The sequence below is a fragment of the Drosophila sulfurigaster genome, chromosome X, assembly GCF_023558435.1.
Source record: "Drosophila sulfurigaster albostrigata strain 15112-1811.04 chromosome X, ASM2355843v2, whole genome shotgun sequence".
Lineage (NCBI taxonomy): Eukaryota > Metazoa > Arthropoda > Insecta > Diptera > Drosophilidae > Drosophila > Drosophila sulfurigaster.
In genome coordinates, this window is record NC_084885.1 from 15,173,169 (window position 1) to 15,198,395 (window position 25,227).

The following is a 25,227-nucleotide window of genomic DNA, read 5'->3' on the forward strand; positions in this document are numbered from 1 at the left end:
AAGCCGGTTGGTTGTTGAGTCGGCGACATAATCACAGAGACCGAAACGAAGCACAACCGTTAATGAAAAAAGCGCGCGCTGCAAATTGTTTTTATCGCAGAATAGTTGGTTTGTTTTTTTTTTTTAGTTAAACATAGTGTGAATAGTGCAAGCATCAAAATGAATGAATGAATTCGGAAAATAACTGCGATACCATTTTTTTCGTATAACAAAAGAAGTTACAAACAAAAAACACACACACTCATACAATAATAATACCGCGAAAACTCGTAAAGAAAGGTGAGAAACCCAAATTATTTATTTGTTGTTGTGCTAAAAAGCAAAGCTAAAACAATAATAACAGCAATAACAACAACAACAACAGCAACAGCAGCAACTAATGCAGGAAAGTGGAATGTTATTTTTAGCCGAAAGAAAAAAAGTTTTGTTTGCGGTTTCTGTTTTCTGTTTTAATTTTTTGTTGTTTTTGTTTTCAATATTTGTATGCATAATTGCCCGTTTTTATTGCTGTTTTGCTTGCCATCTTTTTTTTGCTCATTCAATTATTTTTGTTTTATTTCGTTGTTTTTTGTTGCTTCTTGTCAAAAAAATAAAGTATTACGATAAAATTCCGTTGTTCTCGAGAGGAAGGTTTCCGGGTTTGTTGACTTTGCCAGTTGTTGTTGTTGTTGTTGATTTGCTTTGTTGTTGTTCAAATTGAAATTGAATTGAAATCGGTATAAATAATAATTCCTAAATATATTCCACTTATGTACATTTCTACATATTCTGTACATCTACATATATATTTAATTATAAGCAATTTTTGGTGCACAGGAAGTTGGAAGAGCAAATAACAAAAAATATTGAAGGCAAAAAACTGTATTTTTAAGTAAATTTCGTAAAAAAAATGTGCTGAACAGCAAAAAAGAAAAAAAAAAACTGAAACTCAAATAAATTCGTGAAAGAAAAAACAGAACAAAAGGAAGTAGATTAAAAATTGTGTTGTGCTTTTTTCGTATTTTTTTTTGTTGCTGTTCATTTGGTAATTAATTTTTTTGCTCACCTTTTGAAATATTGGTGTTGCTGTTTTTTGTTGTTGTTAGTGTATTAAGTTGTCTTTTTTTTTGTTGTTTTGATTTGTTGTTTTACGCGACGCTGTCAATTAAAAGAAAGAGAGTGTGAGCGAGAAAGAGAGAGAGAGAGAGAGAGATGGAGAGACGAAGTGTCCATAAGCTCAACAATTTCCGCCTTTCCCGCAAAATGATTCAAGCAATTTGCAATTGACTTTTTTTGTTTGTTTTGTTTTTGTTATTGCTGCTCATTTTTTTACAACTTTAAGTTTAATTATACAAATACAAATGTGAATACAAAAACCAAAAACAGAAAACAGAAAACAAATCGCAAAAAGCAACACGCAAAATTAAAATTGCAAATTGCCGTGGCGGCGGCAACTGCTGCCAACGTTGTTGCTGCTGCGCTGCCGCTGCCGCAGCCGCTGTTGTTGTCAGTTGTTGGGCCGTTTGTTTTCATCCGTTACTTTATTAGTTTTTTTGTTTTCATAACGACATTCGTATGCGCGTCGTCCCACTGTCCGCATTTGACGCAGCTCCAAACTGCACAAGTGCTTGTGTGTGTGTGTGCGTCTCTCTGTGTGCTTCTTGTATGTGTATGAGTGGGAGGGAGAGAGCTTGTGTCTGCATGCGTGAGTGTAACCGTTTAGCGCGACACTAAACTCACACTCACTCACACTCGCACAGCTTTCAATTACAAGTTGACTCTCCAAAAATTTCAAGTTCATTCAGAAACAACAACAACAAGTGGTGTAAAGTTGCTGCCGTTGTTTTTGCTATGATTGGCGATAAATTTTGGCAAACTTTGAACAAATTTATATTCGCTAAAAGGAGGACACACAAATTGTGTAAAATATTAATTGAATGCACAAACTATATACTATTTATATATCATAATACCCTAACCCATAACCCAATGCGACTCTTTTATGCTCTCTCTCTAACCTTGAAAATTTCCATTTATTCAAATTGCGACATAAACATATTTGTTTGCATGTTTATTCATTACTTTTTGTTTGTTTTTGTGGTTTTTTTTGCGCTTTTGTTTTTATTTCTAAGCTAAGGCGAAATTTATCGGGATTATGATTATTATTATTATATTTTTTCGAGCGCTAACCGAAGAATTCTTATGAATTTGCGTCTTACGCATATAAAGAGACTTTCGTTTCATTCGTTATTCAACACTATTCTCATTATCATCTGATGTAAGGGATATTTTTGTTTATTTATGTTTATATTACGACTACTATAAGCCGATAAAATATGTTTCAATTTCATGTTTGAGTCATAAACTTTATGATCTACTGAAATTCGAGTGGGCAAATTGCAAAAGTTTCAGCTAAATTCAAATACGATAACCAAAAAAACCCCAAAAAAATAACAACAACAAACTTTAATGTAAATTCCCCAGAATTGTGGTTTGCTTTTTTTTTGTATGTTATTTTGGGTTTCAGCGCATTTTTTGTGCGTATCAGTTTTAATGTTTTTTTTTTGTTTTGTTTGTTATGATATTCTTATTTCGCACCCGTTCCCCTCTTCCCTTCCTCTTGGTCGCTCTGATATCAGCGCGTATTTATAATTAAAAAATGTAAGCAGAGACAACAAATCACAAACAACACACAAAAAATAGAATCAAAATCAACAACAGCAAAACAAATGCACAAATAGAAATAACTATATTTGTACCATATATATACTTGCATACACAATACACATGCATATCCAATATGTACAATTATATATATGTATGTATATATAATGTATGAGATGTCTCTGTGTACTCTAGAAAAAAGTCAATAAAAAACTACAAACAAGTTAGGCAAATTTTGCTGATAACTTGAAGCAAAAATGGCAAGCAAATCAAGTGTATACGACTTGCAAATACCCATTAGTAGTAACTGATAACGGTAAAGACTGATTGTAATTTTATATGAAATACAATTTAAAATTAAATCGAGGGAAAAAGGGTTTTTCTCTTATTTCTATATCTTATACTGCCAACATACTATACACTTTGACTTACTTGTGGAGTTACAGGGTATTTGAACTGCGAAAAATAGCAACAAATACAAAATAAATTATATTAAAAACTAGGCATAATAAAGAAACAACAAAATGTTGCAGCCAATCTCGAAAACTTAACTTTTTTTTTTGCGATAGATAAAAACTATGCATTTCCGTCAAATAAAAGCAAACTCAACAATACAAACCGAGAAGAAACTACAATATTTATCATTTTTTTTTTGCCTCCAAAATATAAAATAACATGAGAAAAGTATAGGGAATAAATAAGTTAAGTTTATTTTAAGTTTATAATGTATGGTCTGATTTAAAACGTGATGATAAATCGCATTGTCGATAATCAATCAATCACAACATTGTGTGAACGGTTTTTGTAATTTGTTATACCCTGTAGAATTGGAAGTGTAACAAGGGGTATGCGGACAAATCAGACCGAAACGTTTTCTAAATTTTGTGAGACAAGAAAATGCTTTCAAACTTCTTGGCGTGACTGCAAAGTTTTTAGTTGAACATTGGAAATACATACAAATTATTCCAATCTCTCTGCTGACGTCAGAAAAGAAAGACGACGCGCGACACGTTGATTAGCAATCAGTTAGGATAAACAATGTACATATGTATATACATATACATATATATGTATATGGTAAATTGGGAAAGATGCAAAATGGTTAAAGTCGTCGCTTGATTAGGATAACGTTATGTTTGGGATGCCACCAAAGGCGACTACTGCGTGTGTGTGTGTGGAAATCAGGGCTAACTGGCAATAAGTCGATGACTGTTGGCTAACACAAAAAAAAAAACCAAAAAACAAGAACACAAAAAACCCAAACGAAAAAAAAAGAAAAATAATAAAGAATGAAAGAAATGAAAGAAAAAGAGGGAAACGAAAAGAAATTGGTATATATGTATAAAAAGAGGGAAAAGAAAATATTAAAACAAGGCAAACATCGCCAGCAAAATAAAGTCGAGCAAAAAGCATTTAATTTATTTACCCCGCCCTGCCCACTGTGCTCTGAGCTGCGATCCATTCCTCTGCTCGCCAGCTATGTACGTCCTTAGTCCTTTGCTCTCTCTCTCTCTCTCTCGCTCTCTTTCTCCATCCCTCGGACCCCACCGACATGCCATTGTCCCAACGTCGTCGCATCAAAGCACAACAAAAGAAAAAAGCTCTCGTTTTACTGTTGCTCGGTTTTTGCCTTTTTGGCGCGGCCAGAAAACTACTATGAACAAAAAAAAGAGAAAAACAACAAAAAAAATAAAGAAAAGAGAGGGAGAGAGAGAGAGACTGAGCTGAAACTGAACTTTACATCAGGCATGCAAAAGGGAAGACGCAAAAAAGGAACAAGAGCAAAAAACTTCATTTATACTTTGCACTGAACAAAATAACAAGTGGCCAACGCTAGAGTTGTTGCGTTTGCTAGTTGATGTTTGCATACCCTGTAAATACTATTAATATTTCTAATGTTTGAGGTGATTGAAAGATAATCTTTTGTCTTTTTTTTGTTTTCTTTGTTACTTTTCGTTGTATTATTTTTGTTTTCAAACCTTATTTAGAAATTTGAAATATTTTGTGTTTAGAAATTTGAAATGATTTAACACTTTTGCAAACTATTTAATGTTCAGATTTTTCGTTATATTCTCTATTTGGTTTGTCAATCACTAAAGGGTATTCAATAGTCGTTCAGTTTGTAAATATTAAACTACTTTTTTACTGTTTTGTTTTTATGTGTAAGGGAAGTGTTTTTTGTAGAGTTTTTTACTCGCATATCTTATATAATATATACTCATATATGATATATGTATATAGAAGCACATCGCACGACTGCATATGTGTGATGTGTGACTATGTGTGTGTGTGTGTATATGTCCCATGCCACCCACACAAGAAAGGAGACATGCATGCACAGACCTGCATATTACCGAATGAGTAAATCACTTGAATCACTCGCTATGGAACACACATCTCAATATTCGCTTTTACTTCGTTTTTCTTTTCATTTTTCCCCCTTATTTTTTTTTTTTTTTTTTTTTTTTTGTTTCAAAGGGGGGAGTTTTGTTTCGGCATTGCGACATTTTTTTCTCGAGCAAAATTGAACAAATTTTTTTTTCATTTTCCTTCTTTGTTTTCCATACGCAAGAAAAAAAAAAGAAACAGAAAACAAACGACAAAATATGCAATAAATTACAAAGTAGTCACCAAAAAGCAGTGCAAAGTAAAAATAAAAAGAAAATAATGAAAAACACGAAGAAAGCATTATCCAACTGGGCATGGTATTGTTATACGTGCTTGATGCCGAGATACTCTGTAAAGAATTTTTGTTGTATTTTTTTAGGAATATGCTGAAAATTCTTCAATTTGGTTGCCCAAGTTTTCTTCTATCGCTTGATTGTATGAACTTGACGCATAGATACCCTGTAAGCGGAGATGTGCTGAATTCCCGATGGAAATTTCATGCGTGAATTCAGTAGTCAATTAGCTGCTCTTTTAGTTATTTCGCTTTTTTGCTGATCTATAATGAACCAAATCTACTCTATAAGTTATTTTTCTTTTTTGCTGATCTATGTATGATGAACCAAAGTTACCCTTTTCCGTTTCTTATATTCATTTGCTCAACTTTATTGTACACACTTTTTGCTTAGCAACCACAAAAAAACAAAAAAAACATCTCAAGGCGTCTGGCAAATGGGTAATTGCAAAATTCTCAATTCGAACGCTGCGTTTGACCATCAGCATCATCAACATCAAGTTGGGGTTTTTTTTTTGTTTAATTTTTTGTATCTTTCTTGTTTTTTTTTTTTTTTTATTTTTTTGCTTCTACTAATTTCGTTATTTGCACACATTTGATTTCATCTCTACTTTAAAGTTTTTTTTCGTGACAATAATTTCGTAAGCTTGGAGATTTTATGTTTGATCTGAAGATCATTTTGAAAGGATATTTTTAATGAAAAGTCAAAGACGTTTAATGTTTTGATTCTCTTTGATGCGTGGCTTGATTTTCTTAAGAAATTCCCGAGACTTCAAACAGAACCACAAAGCAAGACTGAAAGAGAGAGAGAGTGAGAGAGAGAGAGAGAGAGAGAGAGAGAGGGAGAGCTGCGAACAGGTCTTGGTAGAAATTGTAAAAACATCAACAACAACAACAACTGAAAAAAATCGAAGTTAACAAAAACCTAAGAGATACGACAAGGCGGCAAAAAAAAAACTGGCGGAGTAACTATGTCTGTCCATCTTTTAGCTCCAACTCCATCTCCAACTCCAACTCCAACTCCATAGAGCTGGGCATAGTTTGTTTTTGGGGTTATAGATGGTTTTTGGTTGGGCTAGCGTCGTCCCTCCTTTGGTTGGCATTGTGTTGTTGAGCTGGTGCCGCTTTTTGTGCCTGCAAGCGAGAACTTTTGATATAAAAATAATATTAAGTGTACATTAGGCGCAAAAAATATGATAAGTAAGGCGAAAAAACAGAAACGCAAAACAAAAAAAAAGTCAAAGCGAAAAACATTGACATAAACAAACACACACACACAACGATGGTGGATGAAAGGGCCGGGAAAAGGGACGGAAGCTGATGGGGGGGCAGATGCTAGAGGGGGCGTCTTGCCAAAGCAAAAGTTACAAAAACAAAATGCAAAAAAAAGAAAAAGAAAAACAAGTACAACAATAACAACGACAACAACAACAAGAAATACACAAAGAAACCTCGCGTATGAGTTAGAATCTGTGGCCGAGGCTAACGTACTTACAGATACAAGATACAAATACACACATACACAGAGAGCTAGAGAGGGAGAGCAAAAAACGATGACAGTTTTCTTGATGAATGTGCGCGTTGCTTCCCAAAGTCGGAGACCAGAGAAAGATTGCTGCTAAGCCGCAGCAGCAACATTGGAAGCTGCTGCAGAAGCAAGCGAGTTTTTCCTTCTCGCAAAAAGCATTTGTATCTTCGCTTTTCATGAACGCCTTCTCCTTCTTCTTCTTCTTCTTCCTCGCAAGCAACCAAAAAGCCGCAGAGCTACTGTCACCTGCAAGATTCTGCACCAGCCTCAGCCTCAGTCTCAGTCTCAGCCTCAGTCTTCATCTCTTCGTCTCTCTTGGTCCTTTCCTATGTTTTTCCGTTTGCCAGCTTTTAGCTTCTACGCAACAGCAGCTTTTCCATTTTCTCGTAACATTATTTGTTTGTTTATTTTCGTTTGGTGCAGATCTTGGACCAACTTTAAAAACCCTAACCGGAAGTCATACAAAAGATTTGTCAAAAAAAAAACCAACAAAATACGAAAAAATAAAGAAAAACGAACACGACATAGAGATTAGAACAGGTTCAGTTTGTGGCACCTGTCATTGCCCCATTCTCACATTTGCAAATGGGACGACACTTGGTACTTTATCATACGGCCCCCTAAGTAGAGATTTCTGATCTATACGTTGCTGATACGTTGCTTAACTTGTGTTATTGGGTGTGCTTTCAACTAAAGAGTTTATAGCCTGTTTTTTGAGTATAATTATTAAATAAATAATCCCACTTCACTAATATTTTTTTGCAATTTAGTCAAAACATTTTGTAAATATTATAATTATAAACTAAATAAATAATCACACTTCACTAATATTTTTTTGTATTTAAATTTAGTCATTAAATTTTGTAAATATTATACTGTAGGAATATTTTGGTCAAATTTAATAACTCCTAACATGTTTATTAATAATAAACATTTAGTTTAGAAATATTGGAATATGTTGCAAAAAAAAAAAAAAAAGAAAAACAGATGGAGGACTTAATAGAAAATAAAAAGGAATTTGAAGCGCAGACGTTTTTATTCCATTCGCAATATTTGATGATAATCATTTTAGAATAATTCAAAAAAATTTAAATAAAAAAGAAAAAATTTATAAAGAATAATTGTAAAGATTAACGAAATTCTATTGGCAATATTTGATGATAATAATTACATCACTTTATTAACATATAAGAAAGCTACAGCTTTAAGATACCCTCTTAATAAAACTAAGAAAGTGCGGTATTCATTTTAAAATATACCAAATTAATATACCGCAAAAATATTGAAATATACCAAAGGGTATATTTGGTATATTAATAAGAAAGTGTGGTATTCAATTTAAAATATACCAAATTAATATACCGCAAAAATACTGAAATATACCAAAGGGTATATTTGGTATATTGACATAATACTGCACCGTTGAGTGCATAATATATATGAGTGCATATATGTATATAGTCAGCCAAGGCAATTAAGATCTATATATATTCAATAAAATAAAAATACGTAAAATATTGAAATTTGAGCAACATAATATACGATTTTCCGAGTAAAAACCATTTACAAGAATAATTACACTGAAGGTCTTAGTCGCTCTGGCGCATCACATTTCAATAACGAATTGTATTCTTTATTTAAATTAAATAATAATAATAATAAAATCCTCAAAGTGTAATGTTACAAATTGAACTAAATCAATTGCTAAGGTTTAGTTTAGGAGTATTGCAATTTTGTAATATTTATTTTTGAATAAATTCAAGTGCATTTTACTGATAACTTGATCACACATTCGAGTAAAGGGCAAAGTGTTGTGTTAAGTTGAGTGTATTTTCCTTTCGTTATTGTTGTTGCTGTTGGTGGAATGTTGACTTAAAGCTAAGCAAATCTGGTTCTTCAGCTAGGACTCTATTTATGGTGGGTCCTGTTTAGCGTGGCCCTTGTGGCTTGAGCTTCTGCTTGTGCTTGTGCTTGGGCACCCACTAGCTGATTGCTCTTGCTGTGGTTCAGCCACCTTAGATTACATGTACTTGCCACACAGATACATTTATATCTGTATCTGCATCTGTTTCTTCCTCTCTCTATGAGTGTGTGTGTGTGAGTTAAACTGGACGTTGCGCGCTTTTTCTGTTATTGTTGTTGTCGTTGTCGGTGTGTCTGCAAATTATTAGATTTTGTGTCAGCGGCAACAACAACCACAACAAAAACACCAACAACAGCAACAGCAACAATAACAATGCAGCAACGTTTTGCTAGTGGAAGCTGCATAAGTCAACACTGCTGCAACATGAAGACTCTGGCAAAAAACAAAATTAAAAAAAGATATAAAAAGCAAAAAAAAAAAAAGAAAAATAATAAAAACGACAGAAAAAGCGGAAGGCGAATGCACTTGGACTTGGAGAACCACAGCAACAACAACAACATCAACAACAACAGCAATAGTTGTAGAGCATCGTAAAGTCGCAAGTTGTTGTGCTTGAGCTCCAGGTTTTTTTTTTGTTTTGTGGCTGCAGCTTGTTGCTGTTGCAGCTTGCAGGCAGTTGTTGTTGTTGTTGTTGTTGTTGTTGTTGTTGTTGCTGTTTTGGAAACATTTTATGATGTTGCTGCTGCAAAAGGTAGCATGCGTATCTGCCGCAGTTTGTGCTTTTGAGATACACACTGAGAGATGCATTCTCATTGCCTGCAGAGATGGCCAAAAGCATTTCCATCCAGACTTATAAATAGACTTTTCCTAACTTGGACTTTAAAAGAACTCTATATCTATATCTATATCTATATCTATATCTATATCTATATCTATATCTATATCTATATCTATATCTATATCTATATCTATATCTATATCTATATCTATATCTATATCTATATCTATATCTATATCTATATCTATATCTATATCTATATCTATATCTATATCTATATCTATATCTATATCTATATCTATATCTATATCTATATCTATATCTATATCTATATCTATATCTATATCTATATCTATATCTATATCTATATCTATATCTATATCTATATCTATATCTATATCTATATCTATATCTATATCTATATCTATATCTATATCTATATCTATATCTATATCTATATCTATATCTATATCTATATCTATATCTATATCTATATCTATATCTATATCTATATCTATATCTATATCTATATCTATATCTATATCTATATCTATATCTATATCTATATCTATATCTATATCTATATCTATATCTATATCTATATCTATATCTATATCTATATCTATATCTATATCTATATCTATATCTATATCTATATCTATATCTATATCTATATCTATATCTATATCTATATCTATATCTATATCTATATCTATATCTATATCTATATCTATATCTATATCTATATCTATATCTATATCTATATCTATATCTATATCTATATCTATATCTATATCTATATCTATATCTATATCTATATCTATATCTATATCTATATCTATATCTATATCTATATCTATATCTATATCTATATCTATATCTATATCTATATCTATATCTATATCTATATCTATATCTATATCTATATCTATATCTATATCTATATCTATATCTATATCTATATCTATATCTATATCTATATCTATATCTATATCTATATCTATATCTATATCTATATCTATATCTATATCTATATCTATATCTATATCTATATCTATATCTATATCTATATCTATATCTATATCTATATCTATATCTATATCTATATCTATATCTATATCTATATCTATATCTATATCTATATCTATATCTATATCTATATCTATATCTATATCTATATCTATATCTATATCTATATCTATATCTATATCTATATCTATATCTATATCTATATCTATATCTATATCTATATCTATATCTATATCTATATCTATATCTATATCTATATCTATATCTATATCTATATCTATATCTATATCTATATCTATATCTATATCTATATCTATATCTATATCTATATCTATATCTATATCTATATCTATATCTATATCTATATCTATATCTATATCTATATCTATATCTATATCTATATCTATATCTATATCTATATCTATATCTATATCTATATCTATATCTATATCTATATCTATATCTATATCTATATCTATATCTATATCTATATCTATATCTATATCTATATCTATATCTATATCTATATCTATATCTATATCTATATCTATATCTATATCTATATCTATATCTATATCTATATCTATATCTATATCTATATCTATATCTATATCTATATCTATATCTATATCTATATCTATATCTATATCTATATCTATATCTATATCTATATCTATATCTATATCTATATCTATATCTATATCTATATCTATATCTATATCTATATCTATATCTATATCTATATCTATATCTATATCTATATCTATATCTATATCTATATCTATATCTATATCTATATCTATATCTATATCTATATCTATATCTATATCTATATCTATATCTATATCTATATCTATATCTATATCTATATCTATATCTATATCTATATCTATATCTATATCTATATCTATATCTATATCTATATCTATATCTATATCTATATCTATATCTATATCTATATCTATATCTATATCTATATCTATATCTATCTATTTATCGGGTTAAAGCTTCGATCAGGAAAAAGGAAAAAGCACGAGTTGGGTTCATCTTCAGTTTGCAGTTGAGTAAGTGTTATTGCACTTGGAGTTGGATACTCGCAGTGGTTGTTGTTGCTGTGGTTCTGGCCATTGTTGTTGCTGCTTTTAGCAACTAGACTTGATCTTGGACTTCATATACTTTGGCTATCTGAGCCTGCGTGTGCAGTTCTTTGGCCTAGGCTGTGTTCCCGTCTCTCTCACATGTTATTGTTGTGTCTTGCTGTTGTTGCTGTAACATTCGCATACCAAAAGTCCAAAAAAAAAAAAACAACGTCCAGAGGCGACTGCAAAAACAGAGAGTAGTAGAGAGAGTGGAGAGGGGGAAGAGGGAACTTTGACTGCGTGAATGCTGTTGCAATGTGCTGAGTATTGGGATTTGAGATTCTGTTTGCTTTTCTTGATTTCTTTTTGCATTCGCTTTGATTTGCTTTTCTTTATTACTCATTCGTTATGTATTAATAATAATAAAAACAGCAACAGCAACAGCAATCTTCAATTTACTTAAGCGGCACAAAAAGGAACTCATCGACATAGCGCGAGACCGCGAGATTTTTTTCCCTGAATTCATTTCAAATGCGTTTCTTATACGATTTTTTCCTTTTCATTTCTTTTTCTCTGACCATTATTATTATTTCGATTTTGCGACAAAACCAACAACAACATAGAAACTGCTTATTCACTTTTTTTTATATATATTTTTTTTTTTGTTGCGGGCTCTCCTTGCAATCGATGTTATTTATTTATTTAAGAAGTAGAAAAACTACTTGAAGAATTGCTTGTGACTTTCGATATGTATCTTAAACTGATTTGATTCCCCTTTTTTTTGGTGTATAGTAGATAGTTATTATCTTATTAAATGATATTTTTCAGCTGCTTCTGTAGAAAGCTGTTTGTCTCATTGATTGGTAATCAATGTACAGTCCGAAAAAAAAGATCGTAAAAGCCGGGAAACGGCCTTTTGTTTTTACAGTGGTTTCCCCTTTATGACGCGGGATTTTGGAAAGTACCAACCACAAATTTGTTAGATAACTGTCGCTGTATAAATCTTGGCAATTTATATTTTATTTGTTTTCATTTTTTTTGTTGTTTCTGATCGTGGCTAACAACCGGAAAGTATTAATTTCTTTTGTATTTTTCACAATGAAAATGGCACAGAAAAATCCTTAAGTTTTGCAAACTTTCATACTAATTAATGAACCTAGTGTCGTATTGTGTTGGAATTTAAATGAATTCTTCTTCGATTTGCAAAGGTTGTTTGTAAAACACTTGAGCAATGGCATTTCGTATCTGTCTCCCGCTCGTATCAATTTCATTATTTATTTAATATGATTTTCTAATTATTTATCAACGCGTTATAGATATCAACGTTCGTGCGAAATTTAAATTTGTATTTTCAATCAAATGTTGTTGTATCTGCTATTTTTTCTGTCCCCTAATCTATCGCGCCGCACATGAAATCATTTCCATTTGACTTGACTTTGACATTTCTTCGGCATTTTTTGTGTCAAGATAAGACACTTGTAAATACCCAGTAAAACTAGAAGCGAAATAACAGAGAAAGAGAGCGGGAAGAAATTTTGGAACAATTTTTAGATTTTTAATATAATTTTATATTATGAAAATTGCAATGGAATTGGCTGATCGAAGGAATATATTTTCAATTTATAATTAGATAGTTATTGGATTGATTTCTATGAGTAGAGTATTTTAGATACCATAAATAGTTTATTTTGTATACCATAAGTAGTATGTTTTATAAACTGTAAGTAGTATATTTTAGATACTATAAGTAATATTGTTTAGATACAATAAATTTGTATATCTTAGAGGCTATAAGCTCTATATATTATATACTACAAGATATCATAAGTAGTATATTTTCGATACCATAAACAATATATTTAAGATACTATAAACAGTATGTATAATATACTATAAGTAATAATTTTACATACTATACTACTTATATTTTAATTACTATAAATATGTATGAAATTAAGTATAGTTTACTTACCATAAAAAATATATTTTATATACTATAAGCAGTATATTTTAGATACTACATGGATTTATTATTTTGGAATCGATCTCTTATATTTTTCTTACCACAAACAGTATTTTTTATAAACTACATGGATTTATTATTTTGGAATCGATCTCTTAGACCAAATTGTTTTGTAGCAAGCACTATAGACAGCTTCATCATATATCACGTTTCTTGCAAATTTTGGAATTCCCCTTGGTGTTTTTTTTCGTCTCTGACTTTGAGTTTTTCTATGGAAGTAAATTCGCATTGTGCTCGTTGTCGCCAGTAAACATGTGAATATAAATATGTACACACATATGCGTGGGTGTGCGTGTATGTGTGTGTGTGTGTGTGTGGTGGTTGAGGTATTTATGTATTGTCGTTGTACATAGAGATATGCGGGAGTAGGAGTGCAAAAAAAATATAAATATAAATTGTGTACAAAATTGTATATACTTGCTTTTTTATTTTATTTCATTTTTGTTTTTATTTCATTTTGTTTTTTTCTTATCGGGGTTTTTTTTTGTGTTTTTGTCATTTTGTTGTCCCATACAGAAGTTACTACGCCCCCGCACAATTCCTGGCCCTTCTCTTGTCCCCCCGCGCTTTGCGTCCCTTTGCTCTACGTTTGCACATAAATTTATATTACAGTTTTTTGCTTCGCATGAGAAAGAAACAAAAGCAAAAAAAAAAAAAAAACGTTACAAATAAAAAAATAAGAATAATAATAAAAAAAAAGCAAACCAGCGCAACAACAACAACAACAGCAACGACGAGAACGTCGACGACGACGACGACGACGTTAAAAAATTATACAAATTACAAAAGCATCTGGAAAAAGAAAGAAAATTGCTATGGCAGAGGGAAACGGATTTTACATGCCATGTGTATTCGTGTATGTGTGTGTGTGTGTGCTTGTGTCTGTGGATGCGTACGCTTACGTCATATAAAGAGAATATATATACATTTATTTTTATATATATTATGTACATATATGTTATTCCAACAACATTTATTTACAGCCTAGCTAAAAGGTTACAGTTACTTTTTACCATAATCGAAAAGCGTTGTTGTTATCCTGTCTCGATTTTTATTCAAACGATCATTGGCTAACGGTTCTTGCCAAACTGTTTCTTTGAATAGCCAATTGTATTTGATAAACTAATAAACTAACATTGATTGTCTCCTAATATTACGTTAGGGTATAAATTCATTTATAATCTAAGCCTTAATATGAAATACCTCAGAATATAAACTTTATATATTTATTGAGTTTTGATATGGAATAGAATATCTTTAATCCATTGAGAGTTTTTATCATTTAGTTAAAGATACTATAAAGTACTATACTTTTATAACGTTAGTAAAACCTTATAATATTTATTAATTTAATATATATTTTTATAATTAAGTTTGGTGAAGTTATTATTAAGCACATCGATCTTTGACTTGATTGGTAGAACATTTACTATTTTATTATATATAGAAGCTTTTTGTGGTTATTATTAAGAAAATTTCAGTTATATATAATTATTATTATATCTTAAAGTCTAGTTTAGTTATTGTCATGGGTAACATTAATATTTTTGTTATCTTTACTTGATTCGAAGATTGATTCATTATGTATTCTTATATATCATATAGGGTAGAAAGGTATTATAACTTTGTGACTGCAGGTAATGTACGTAACAGGCAGAAAACGTTATCTCCAATCCTATAAATTATATATATTCTTGATCAGCGTCAACACCTAAGACGATATAGTCATGTCTATTTGTCTATCTGTCCGTATGAAACACTGTGTCCCAGAAACTTTTAAAGATAAAGCTATAATTTGTTTTCTATAGAAGTTATTTAAGAAATACTTTGTATGGCAAAAGTCATCTATAGCAACCTTAGTTGCTTTGGCTGACAATTTGGTATAGAGTAAAATACTCTATGGTATATTTTGCACATATGTATACTAAATATGCGCTATATTTTAGTATGGTTTCGGTCTATGTTTTTGGTATGTTTTCGGTATATTTGTCGAATGTGGTTTTATTGAAAATGGTTAGTGGGTATCTCAGAGTGCTTTCTTACTTGTTTTATATAGTCTAGTTATGAATGATAATATTAGTGTTATAATTTTTGAAAGGAAACTTGGCAAAATGAAATCAAAGTTGGTTGCATTTCATTAATGCCAACAAAGTGTTACTATTGTTCTTAGCCAAGTTCAAGGTGGAATTTGAATTAGGTACTGTCTCGTAAGGATAACATTTATGGCGTAGGGAAGATCTTGGCACTATTCTACTGCCCTTTGCTGTAGCAGCGATCTATTTCGGAATTATGTGTCAGTTAAATGTGTTGTGGACGTCAATTGAGTTGCAACTTGCAACGAGACTCAGAAATGGCAAATGAGGATTGACAGTTTGTTGTGCCGCGCAGCTAGCCAAGGGTATTCCAGTTCGTTTTATATCCTTTCAATTATCATGCACTACTACATGTGCATGATGGGGATAGGGGTTAAAAAGGGTGTGGGAAAGTGAAAATCGCGAAACTTTTGAAAATCTGCTGCCTTTTCTTCTGTCGGTTGTGCATTTTTAATACAACGCAAGGGGGAAAAATTAATAGCGAAGGAACACACACACACACACACACACATGCACATGACACACACACACACACACACATACTTACGGACATGTATAAAATTCCGTACACTTTTTATATGGAAAACTGTGTACCTTTCATTTAAGTTGACATAAAAATCGATATTTAAAAAAAAAAGGATAAAACCATAAAAAACGTCAAGTAAAAAATTACAGCTTAAAAAACAGGCAACAACAACAACGACAACAACAACGAGAACAGCAGCAGCAACAATGACGACGACGACGACGACAACAACAGTAGCGGCAAGCACAGAAAATAAAGAGCGGAGAAAGACAGAAAATGAAAATAATAATAAAAAAAAAGAACGAAACGGTCGTTATGCTTTTTTCCGCTATGCAATGTTCTCTGGCGCTTTTTGTGTTTTTATTTATTTTGTTTTTTTTTCTTTCTTTTTTTTTTGCCTTCTTTTTTTTTTGCCTTCTTTTTTTTATTTTTATTTTTATTTTTTTTTTGCTGCCGAAGTCGTCGCCGTCGTCGTCGTCGTCGTCGTTGCTGCTGTAATGTCTTTTTTCATTTTCCGCTCGCAACCTTTTTGCGTCACGGCCCTACCGAAGCACTTCTCCTCCTATCTCCCTCACCCCTCTTGCTTGCACGTTTGCCTTCGCTTCTACCGTCTCCTTCGCTCTGCCCTGCTGTCCCGTTACGCTCATGGAGCCAACGACGTTTCTTGCCTTACAGTGAACACAAAAAAGCAAAAAAAAAAACACAAGTAATATAAAAGTGAAAATCGTGGTGCCAAATGTCGACGCCCAAATGCTCTAACCGACTTGTTGAGTCATCAATATATACATATATATTTTTTGTCAAATTGGTTTTCTTGTGATTTTCTTATAAATAGTGTCAAAGTTACAAAACAAATAATAATAAATAATAATAATAAACAAATAATAGATAATAATCAACAATTTTGGAGACTGTTTATCAGAAATTCACCAAAATGACAACTTTTTTGAAGAAAATTGCAAAGACATAATTTTATGAAATTAAATTAATATATTTAATGATTCATTGATTATTATTTTAAACTTGAAAATCATAAAGTGAGCTTAAGATGTACAAAAATAGTATATATAAATAATTTATGTATTGCTCAGATTGCGCTTCGCAGCATTTGTTGTAGCGTAATTTATAGAACCTACAATTTTGAAGTGTATAAAAACAGAAAATAAAGCGAGCTCAAACACAACAGGAACACAAAAAAAAAAGAATTTTTTTTTATATATATATAAAAATAAAAAAAAACAAAAAAAAAAGAAACGAAATGAAAAAGCGAAATCCAAAGAAGAAGAAAAATGTGATAAAAACTGAAAAATATTTTCCATGAGAAAATCCAAAAGAAGTGGAGACTCCAGTCGCTCTTTATGTGTGTGTGTGTGACGTATGTGTGTTGTTGGTATGTGTGTGTGTGTGTGTGTGTGTGTGGGCCTTGAGTTCAAGTTGGGTTCGCTTAAGGTTTGGGGTTGGGGCATTGAGGGTTGTGTTGGGCTCGCTCTCGGTTGTTGGCTGTTGGGTGCATAGTGTATAGGGTGTATGAGCTTAGGAGGGGGCGACAGAGGGGTGTGTATGTGTGTGTGTGTGTGTGTGTGTGGAAATGTTAGTGCTGTCGTTTCGGGTCTCGTCTCTAACGAACGAAGCGATGGCGGGAAAAATATACTACAATAAAACATGTATTTTTTATGCCATTCTTTTTGCACTCTCGTTGTAAATTTGTATTTCTTTTTTTTATATTCTTTTTTTTTTTTAAGGAGCTGAAATGTGTAACGGCTCATATAAAGTGTGAGTGTGTGTGTGTGAGTTGGGATCAAAAACCCTTTGGAGCAAACTGTTGGTAAAATGGTTTCTTGTTGTGGGTGGCTCAGCTCGCCGGACATTGCTTTCTCTTCCCCCCCTTTTTTGTGTTCTTCCTGTTTTATATAGAAAACATATATATTGTATATATATATATATATATATATATGCCTATGTACATATGTCGTATATCGTTAGTTGTCTATACACTTTTGAGAAATTCCTTCATTTGCGCATTTTATTTGCCCGCATTCCTTTATCATCTTGATTTTGTTGCCACCTTCTGCTGCTTCTTCAACGTCTTCTTCCTCTATGCTTTTTCACATATTTTTTTCGAAAAAAAAGTGAAACGAATTTTTCGCTCGTTTTCAAATGCCCAAGCTTCCTTCTTCCTTCTTCCCTGCTCCAAATGTTACGAGCCAAGTTGATGGATTCTTTTAGATACTCTATAAACAAAGAATGTGTTAAGCACGTCAGTCAAGTAATTGCAAAGAATCTTGGTAGAAATATATTATTATAAACTATAAACCGATTTTTCAATTCTTTTCAAATTTCAAAATTTTTTCGATTTTTAAATTTTTTTTGAATTTCCAAAATTTTGCGGATTTTACAAATTTTTTAGATTTTTTAAATTTTGACGATTTTACAATTTTTTTCAATTTCCAAAGTTTTTACATTTTTTCAATTTTCAAAACTTTGCCGATTTTTACATTTTTTAATAATCAAAATTTTGCCGATTTTTCAATTTTCAAAATTTTGCCGATCTTACGATTTTTTCAATTTCCACAATTTTGCCGATTTTATAATTTTATCAATTTCCAAAATTTTGCCGATTTTACAATTTTTTTAAATTTGTTCTGTAACACGACTTTCTTTTATATATATAGATTAATATTATAATAATATTTGATAAATAAGACAGTATTCTTTATAGGGTATTTGTTATCAAGGGAACCTCAGCTTGGTTTTATTTTCAGTTGTGTTGCAACGTTTGTCAAGACAATTTCATTTCATTTAATGCGCAGCTCAGTTCTTATTTTGAGTACCCTTTATGATATTCGTAATATAAATCAGAATGCCATGGAAAACCCTTTAAAATACCATAGGAGAAAAAAATCGACAGATACGACGAAAGTTCTATAAACAAAGTGTATTTCAAAAAAATATGACTAACAATAAAATAGCATGAAGTAATGTAATATGCATAATAATAAAATGTAAACAAGGACAACATTTCATATATGTATATATTAATAACTGTAGCGAACTCGAAAGTTTTGAAATTTCTTCTCTGAAATACACGTCAAATGTGAAACTCGACTGAGAGACAGAAGGCAACTGGACGAATGGAAATGGGAAGTGGGAAGTGCGGGGAAATGAGAAATGGGGAGGCGCAATAAATTTTCATTTATGTAGTTTCTGAATGCCGCTGATGCTTCTTTGACCGACTCAATTGAAAGTACATAATGTATATATGTATTTATGTGGATGTGCACACACACATATATGCACTCACACACACATATATGCACTCACACACACACATACGTACACTTGATTGGTGTGGCTTTTAATTTGCCAGAAATAATTCAGGTGCATTTTCAAATGTAAATTCCACGGCATAAAAAAATATGCGTACGAAAATCGTCGTAAAATATTTTTTAATTTATCGCGATTATTACAAAGTAACGGTAAAGCTGGTAAATATGCATTTATGGTATTCTGCTCGCACAGTTCTCGCCTTTCCCTTCCTTTCCCTTCTTTGACCCATGGCACATTATCTCTCTCTCTCTCTCTCTCTCTCGCTGAGGGCTGACAAATTGACTGAGTGATTGGCAATCAACGCCTTGGTTAAAATGGCAAGAGCTAAGAAGCCAAAGAGCACAATTTCAGTACAAGATGGGATACTGCCTTGGAAAGCTGGACAAATTTCTGAGAAATTTATATTCCTTTCTAACAAAATTTGTAGAACAACTACTTATGATTTGTTGCGTTCTAATTGTATAGCTATTATTATAAGATCGGAAAATAATTTTGCTATCTACATTTTAGGGGAATTCTATGAAGTAAATTTGTAGAAGGGTATTATAACTATGTTATGTGCCTGCAGGAAATGTATGTAACAGGCAGAAGGAGGAATCTCCGATACTATAAAGTACATATATACATATATTCTTGCACGCAGATCAAGTTCGTTTCAAATTTTTGCCACACCTACTTGCACCCCCGCGAATCCAAACACATGCGTAATTTTGACTCTAAAGCTGCACTTTTTAAGAATATTGAAAAATAATTCCAGTATTTATGATTCCAAAAAATTTTGATAAACATTGAAAGCAATTGTAGAAATTCTTTTGTAGGAAAAAAAACCTCTACTTACTCCGCATTTTTGTCTGATAATCTGGTATATTTTGAATGTAGTAATATATCAATATACCAACTATAGCCTTTGATATATTTAAGTATTTGTGTGGTATATTATTTTGGTATAAAGAATAATACCGCACTCTTCTGCTTCAATTCAAAACGTTTAGCGGGTATTTCACAGTTGAGCACACTCGACTGTAATTAAATGACTCACTTGAAAGATATAATCAGAACATTATTACTCGTTAGCATTAATGAATAGTTCGAACTATAAATTGAAATATCATTAACGAACTATTTTTTGTGTTTCAAATTAAAATCAAATCATTAAAATTTGATGAAATTGCATTTATATTAAAAATTTTATTATACAGTTGAACAACATTATTACGATATCTACCCAATTGCATTTTTCGAGATGTGAGACTGGTTGGGAAATTAAAAATTGCTTCATTAAAAGTTGAAATTTTTGTGTTGGGATTTTTTTGTCAATCGTCTCAGTAATAATTTTATTGTATTTGTGCAATTTACTTTGAGAATCGCATTAAAAGGTGTTGAGGTTTTTTTTTGTCTACCCGTTTTTTTTGACAACTTTTATGTGGGGAAATTTTGAAATAATCATGGGTTGGGCATTGTTTTTCGACAGTTGGCATCGAAAATTCGCAGAATTGCATTGTTTATGTGCAAAGAATATTGTATAAAAATATCGTTGTATATTTGTTGAAGTGATCGGCGAGACCTAATACTATATTTGCGTTGTTCTGTTCCGCTTTTTGTTTAGATCATTGACAGCTTATTGCGCACTGACATTGGATACGCAACGAAGAAGAAGGCGACACGATGCTACCGCAGCAGTATTGCCTGCGATGGAAGTATCATCACAGCAACCTGCAGACGATGTTCTCGCAGCTGCTGGACCGAGGATGCTTCTGTGATGTGACCCTAGCGTGTGAGGGACAATTGATTCGGGCACATCGTGTGGTGTTGTGTGCCTGCAGCACCTTCTTTGATTCGGTGCTCTCGAATTATGCCAGCGAACGTGATCCGATTATCATCATGAAGGACGTGACATTTGCCGAGGTCAAGTGTCTCATTGAGTTCATGTACAAGGGCGAGATCAATGTGGAGCATGTAAGTAGAGCTTTGTTTTTCGAATGCCACTTCTAGTCACTTCTAAGACAACGAACGATCTTCTGTTTGAAACAGGCTAGCTTGCCGTCGCTGCTTAAGACGGCGGATGATCTGAAGATCAAAGGATTGGCCGAGGTCACTTGGCGCGACGATGAGGATGGACCGCCTCCACCGATGCCAGCTGCGGAGTTCCATTCACCGCCACGCAGTCTGGCCGAGAGCTATGCCCAGGATCTGCTCCATCAACAGCAGCAGCAGCAGCAACAACACCAGCAAACACAGGCCCAACAGCATGCGGTGCAGCTGCAGACACAGCTGAAAACGGAACGCGATCACGAGCACAATTCACCCACAGCCCTGGACAATGTGCTGGCCCTGAATGCGGCCGCAGTTCGCATGCCCGCATTGACGCCGCTGCCAACTGCCAGCGGAGGTGGCGGTGGCGGTTGCGGTGGCGGTGGATTGGCCGAGTGCGGTGCACAGCCAGTGGATCCGTATATGGGACCCAAGCGTAAGCGCGGGCGGCCACCACTTGACGACACTTACGATGTGTTCAATGTGTGAGTATGACGGGGGAAAGCAGTACAAGCAGTCTTACAGCCTTACAAACAATTCAGGCTTACATAAGCAGTGCAAGCAGTTCAAGCTTGCAAGCAGTGAACACAAGTCAAGAGTCAGTTCTTCCATCCGTGTGTCCAACTGTTTCTACATATATGCACTCATCTTTCAATTTTGCAGCTTTGCGTATGAAACTTGCTGCAGCTTATTATTTTAGTTGAAAAATACATTTTGCATGTTTGAGATATAAATATGTTTAACTTCCTCAATAACTGAATGCTAAACAAGAGTAAAGTGAGAATGCTTTGCTCTGAAAACTATTTTATTAAGCGTCACAAAAAAAAAGGACTATCAAATGCAATGTCTTCGCTAAAAGACTTTTTAAAGTATATGTTAACAGTTTACCACACTTCCGTTATATATTTTCTTTGCTGTATATATTTTTGGGATGAAAGAAATTAATTAAGAAACCACATTTCTTTCTATTCTTATCAGAAACTAAAGTCTTTAAATTCTTTTAATATTAATTTTTACTTTTTAATTAGTTTGTTTTACCTAAGATTATATCTTAACAATCATCATCAAAGCATTATCTATGTTTCTATCTAAAGAATCAAAGGTAGATAGCATGATAACAGAAATTTGTTTTATATTTGTGAGACTATGGATATTTGTTAATCGTTAGTCGATATCGACTTTACTTTCATGCAATTTTTGCTGATTTCTTTAGTTGTTGTCTTTTGAGTTTGCTCATTTTAATTGTTGCTTTTTTATTCCGTTTTGCAGTCGCAAATTGGCACACTATGCCGCAAACTTGGAGCCGGCACAGCGGGCCTACTTGGAGTCCGGGGGTCGTTCCTTTGTCGAGGAGCCGCAGCCGATTGCACATTCCGCCGCATTGGCCTCGCCGCCCGCCGCCTGCCCACCCAAGCAGCGTCAGCGTCTGCGCCAACAGCAGCAGTTGCAGCAACAGCAACAGCAACAGCGACAACACCAGCATCATCAACAACAGCAGCAGCAGCAACATCAGGCGACATCACCACACACAGAGCATGGCGAGCGCGAGGAGTGCGCACAGGATTGGCAACGCAACAACAATGTGTCACCCAAGCTGGGTGAACTGGAGCCCAAAGCTGAGCTCGATCTGAGCAACGACGATGGCGAGCAGGCGACAACAGCAGGCGCAGCAGCAGCGATGCCGCTGTGCAGCGCCAGCGGCAAGTCGGAGAAGGCAAACGAGCGACGCGAACGCCACGGCAAGCTGCGGCATGCCACACGTCGGCTATACGCGGAGCGTGAAAAGTCTGCGGACAAAGCAGCGGCAGCGGCAGCACAGCGTGCACAACGCAGCTCAATCACAGATATTGAGGGACATGATGCGGACCAACAACAACAACAACAACAACAGCTGCAGCAGTCAGAGCCAGAGGTGAAGCATGAGAACGAGAACGAAGAGGAATCATCATTGGCGGCAACATCGTTGCCACAGCCCGTCGAGGAGATCGAGAACGAGCATCTGGTGGCCAATCGAGCCGAGTCACCCGCCATTACAGTCCGCTCTGCGGCGCTGTTGTCCGCCAGCTTCGGTGCCAGCGGCAAGTATGGAACACAGCATTCGGATGCAACGGCCGGCGGATACTTGTTGAATGATCACGGTGGCATTTTGATGCCACACGAATTTGCGCCCAGCGTGGCAGCTGCTGCTGCTGCCGCCGCCGCTGTGGCAGCTGTGGCAAATGCCACAAATGGAATTGCCACCGGCTCGGGCAGCAGCAATTCACAGACAGCCGCTGGTAATGAGTTGGCCAACACATCGCTCGACTGTATCGAGGTGAAGATGGAAGATTACGATGCCGTTGAACTGCGGCTGACCAACGAGGAGTTGTCACAGTGGCAGGATGTTATCAAAATGGATGATTACTTGGCCAAGGGACGGCGTCCACAGTTCTGGGAGGAGCCATTCACCAAGCGTGTAAGTAGACGAGAATACACTCATAATCGAAAAGGTTATTCAATGTTGGACACACAGGTACTCGATGCCATCAAGAATAAAAGACTCGAAATGAAGAAAGCCGCACGCATTTTGGGTGTCTCATATGGCACACTTTATGGTCGCTATCGCGAGGTCTACGGCTGCCTCAAGCATCCGTACAGGTGAGTGCCACTTGACCCAATGACAAAATGCCCAGCCAGTTGTAATATTTGCACTCCTTTCGTTAACAGCGGCACCAGTTTTCGCAACTCCGTTGGCGGCAATGCGGCCACAGCTGCCACCCAGTTGGCGGCTGTGCAACCTCGTTTCGATCTGAGTTTCCGCAGCAGCAGCGTGTTGCCCACAGCACTGGGTATGTTTGATGATGTACAGCATTACACAGCATGCACAAATATGCTAACTAAATCTCTAAACTCTTTTCCTGCAGAGCTGGGTAAACTGCGACCGAAGGACCTGAGCGAGCTCTGGACACGTCCGCAGATATGAAAACCAACAAAGAAAAAGATACAAAATCTCAAACTTCGCCCCAGATTAATCTAGGGGAATGTGTTTCGTCTCTAAGCTCTAACGTTTTAAACAAATTTATAGGCTAGTTTATTTATGGCACAATTGCCTTTTCCCGAATTGGCAAGAACCGCAAAACTATAACAAAAAGTAAAAACAAAAAGACAGTTTAGCTATTTAAGTTTAAGCGTGAGGCTAGTTTAAGATGTTTACGATCTACGGTTAATCTATCCCATGATCAAAAACCTTTCCTGAAACAAAATAAAAAAAAAAAAGTAAAGAAATTATATAAAAGTTTCTTTTCAATTTCTTGGATGTTACTTGTAGAACTTTAAACTGTTTTACTAATATTATATATATATATATACATACGAATATTATTAAACTTACGCATCTTAGTTACGTATATAAAGTAAAAAATATTATAAATATGTGTATTGTATTCGAGTGGTATTATATAGCAGTAGCTATTTTCTTTCAGTAGTAAAATTGAAATACAAACTAGTTAATCGTCAAAACAAAAGAAAACAAATGGAGAAACACTGAATTTTTTAATAATACATATGAAAAACAAAAACAAGTATTACAATTAAACATGATATGATTACAAACAAAAAGCAAACAAACTGGCATTTTAAATTACAAG

At 33.7% G+C, this 25,227-nt stretch overlaps 1 protein-coding gene across 1 annotated transcript; it reads left to right on the forward strand.

Moving 5' to 3' along the window:
* Window positions 1-24,708, forward strand: LOC133849452 (transcription factor GAGA). Its single transcript, XM_062285552.1, has 7 exons — window positions 1-279; window positions 21,177-21,526; window positions 21,602-22,086; window positions 22,871-24,056; window positions 24,114-24,238; window positions 24,308-24,429; window positions 24,505-24,708. The coding sequence occupies exons 2-7, from the start codon at window positions 21,236-21,238 to the stop codon at window positions 24,561-24,563; spliced, it is 2,268 nt and encodes a 755-aa protein (XP_062141536.1). The 5' UTR covers window positions 1-279; window positions 21,177-21,235; the 3' UTR covers window positions 24,564-24,708.
* The last annotated feature ends 519 nt before the right edge of the window (window positions 24,709-25,227 follow it).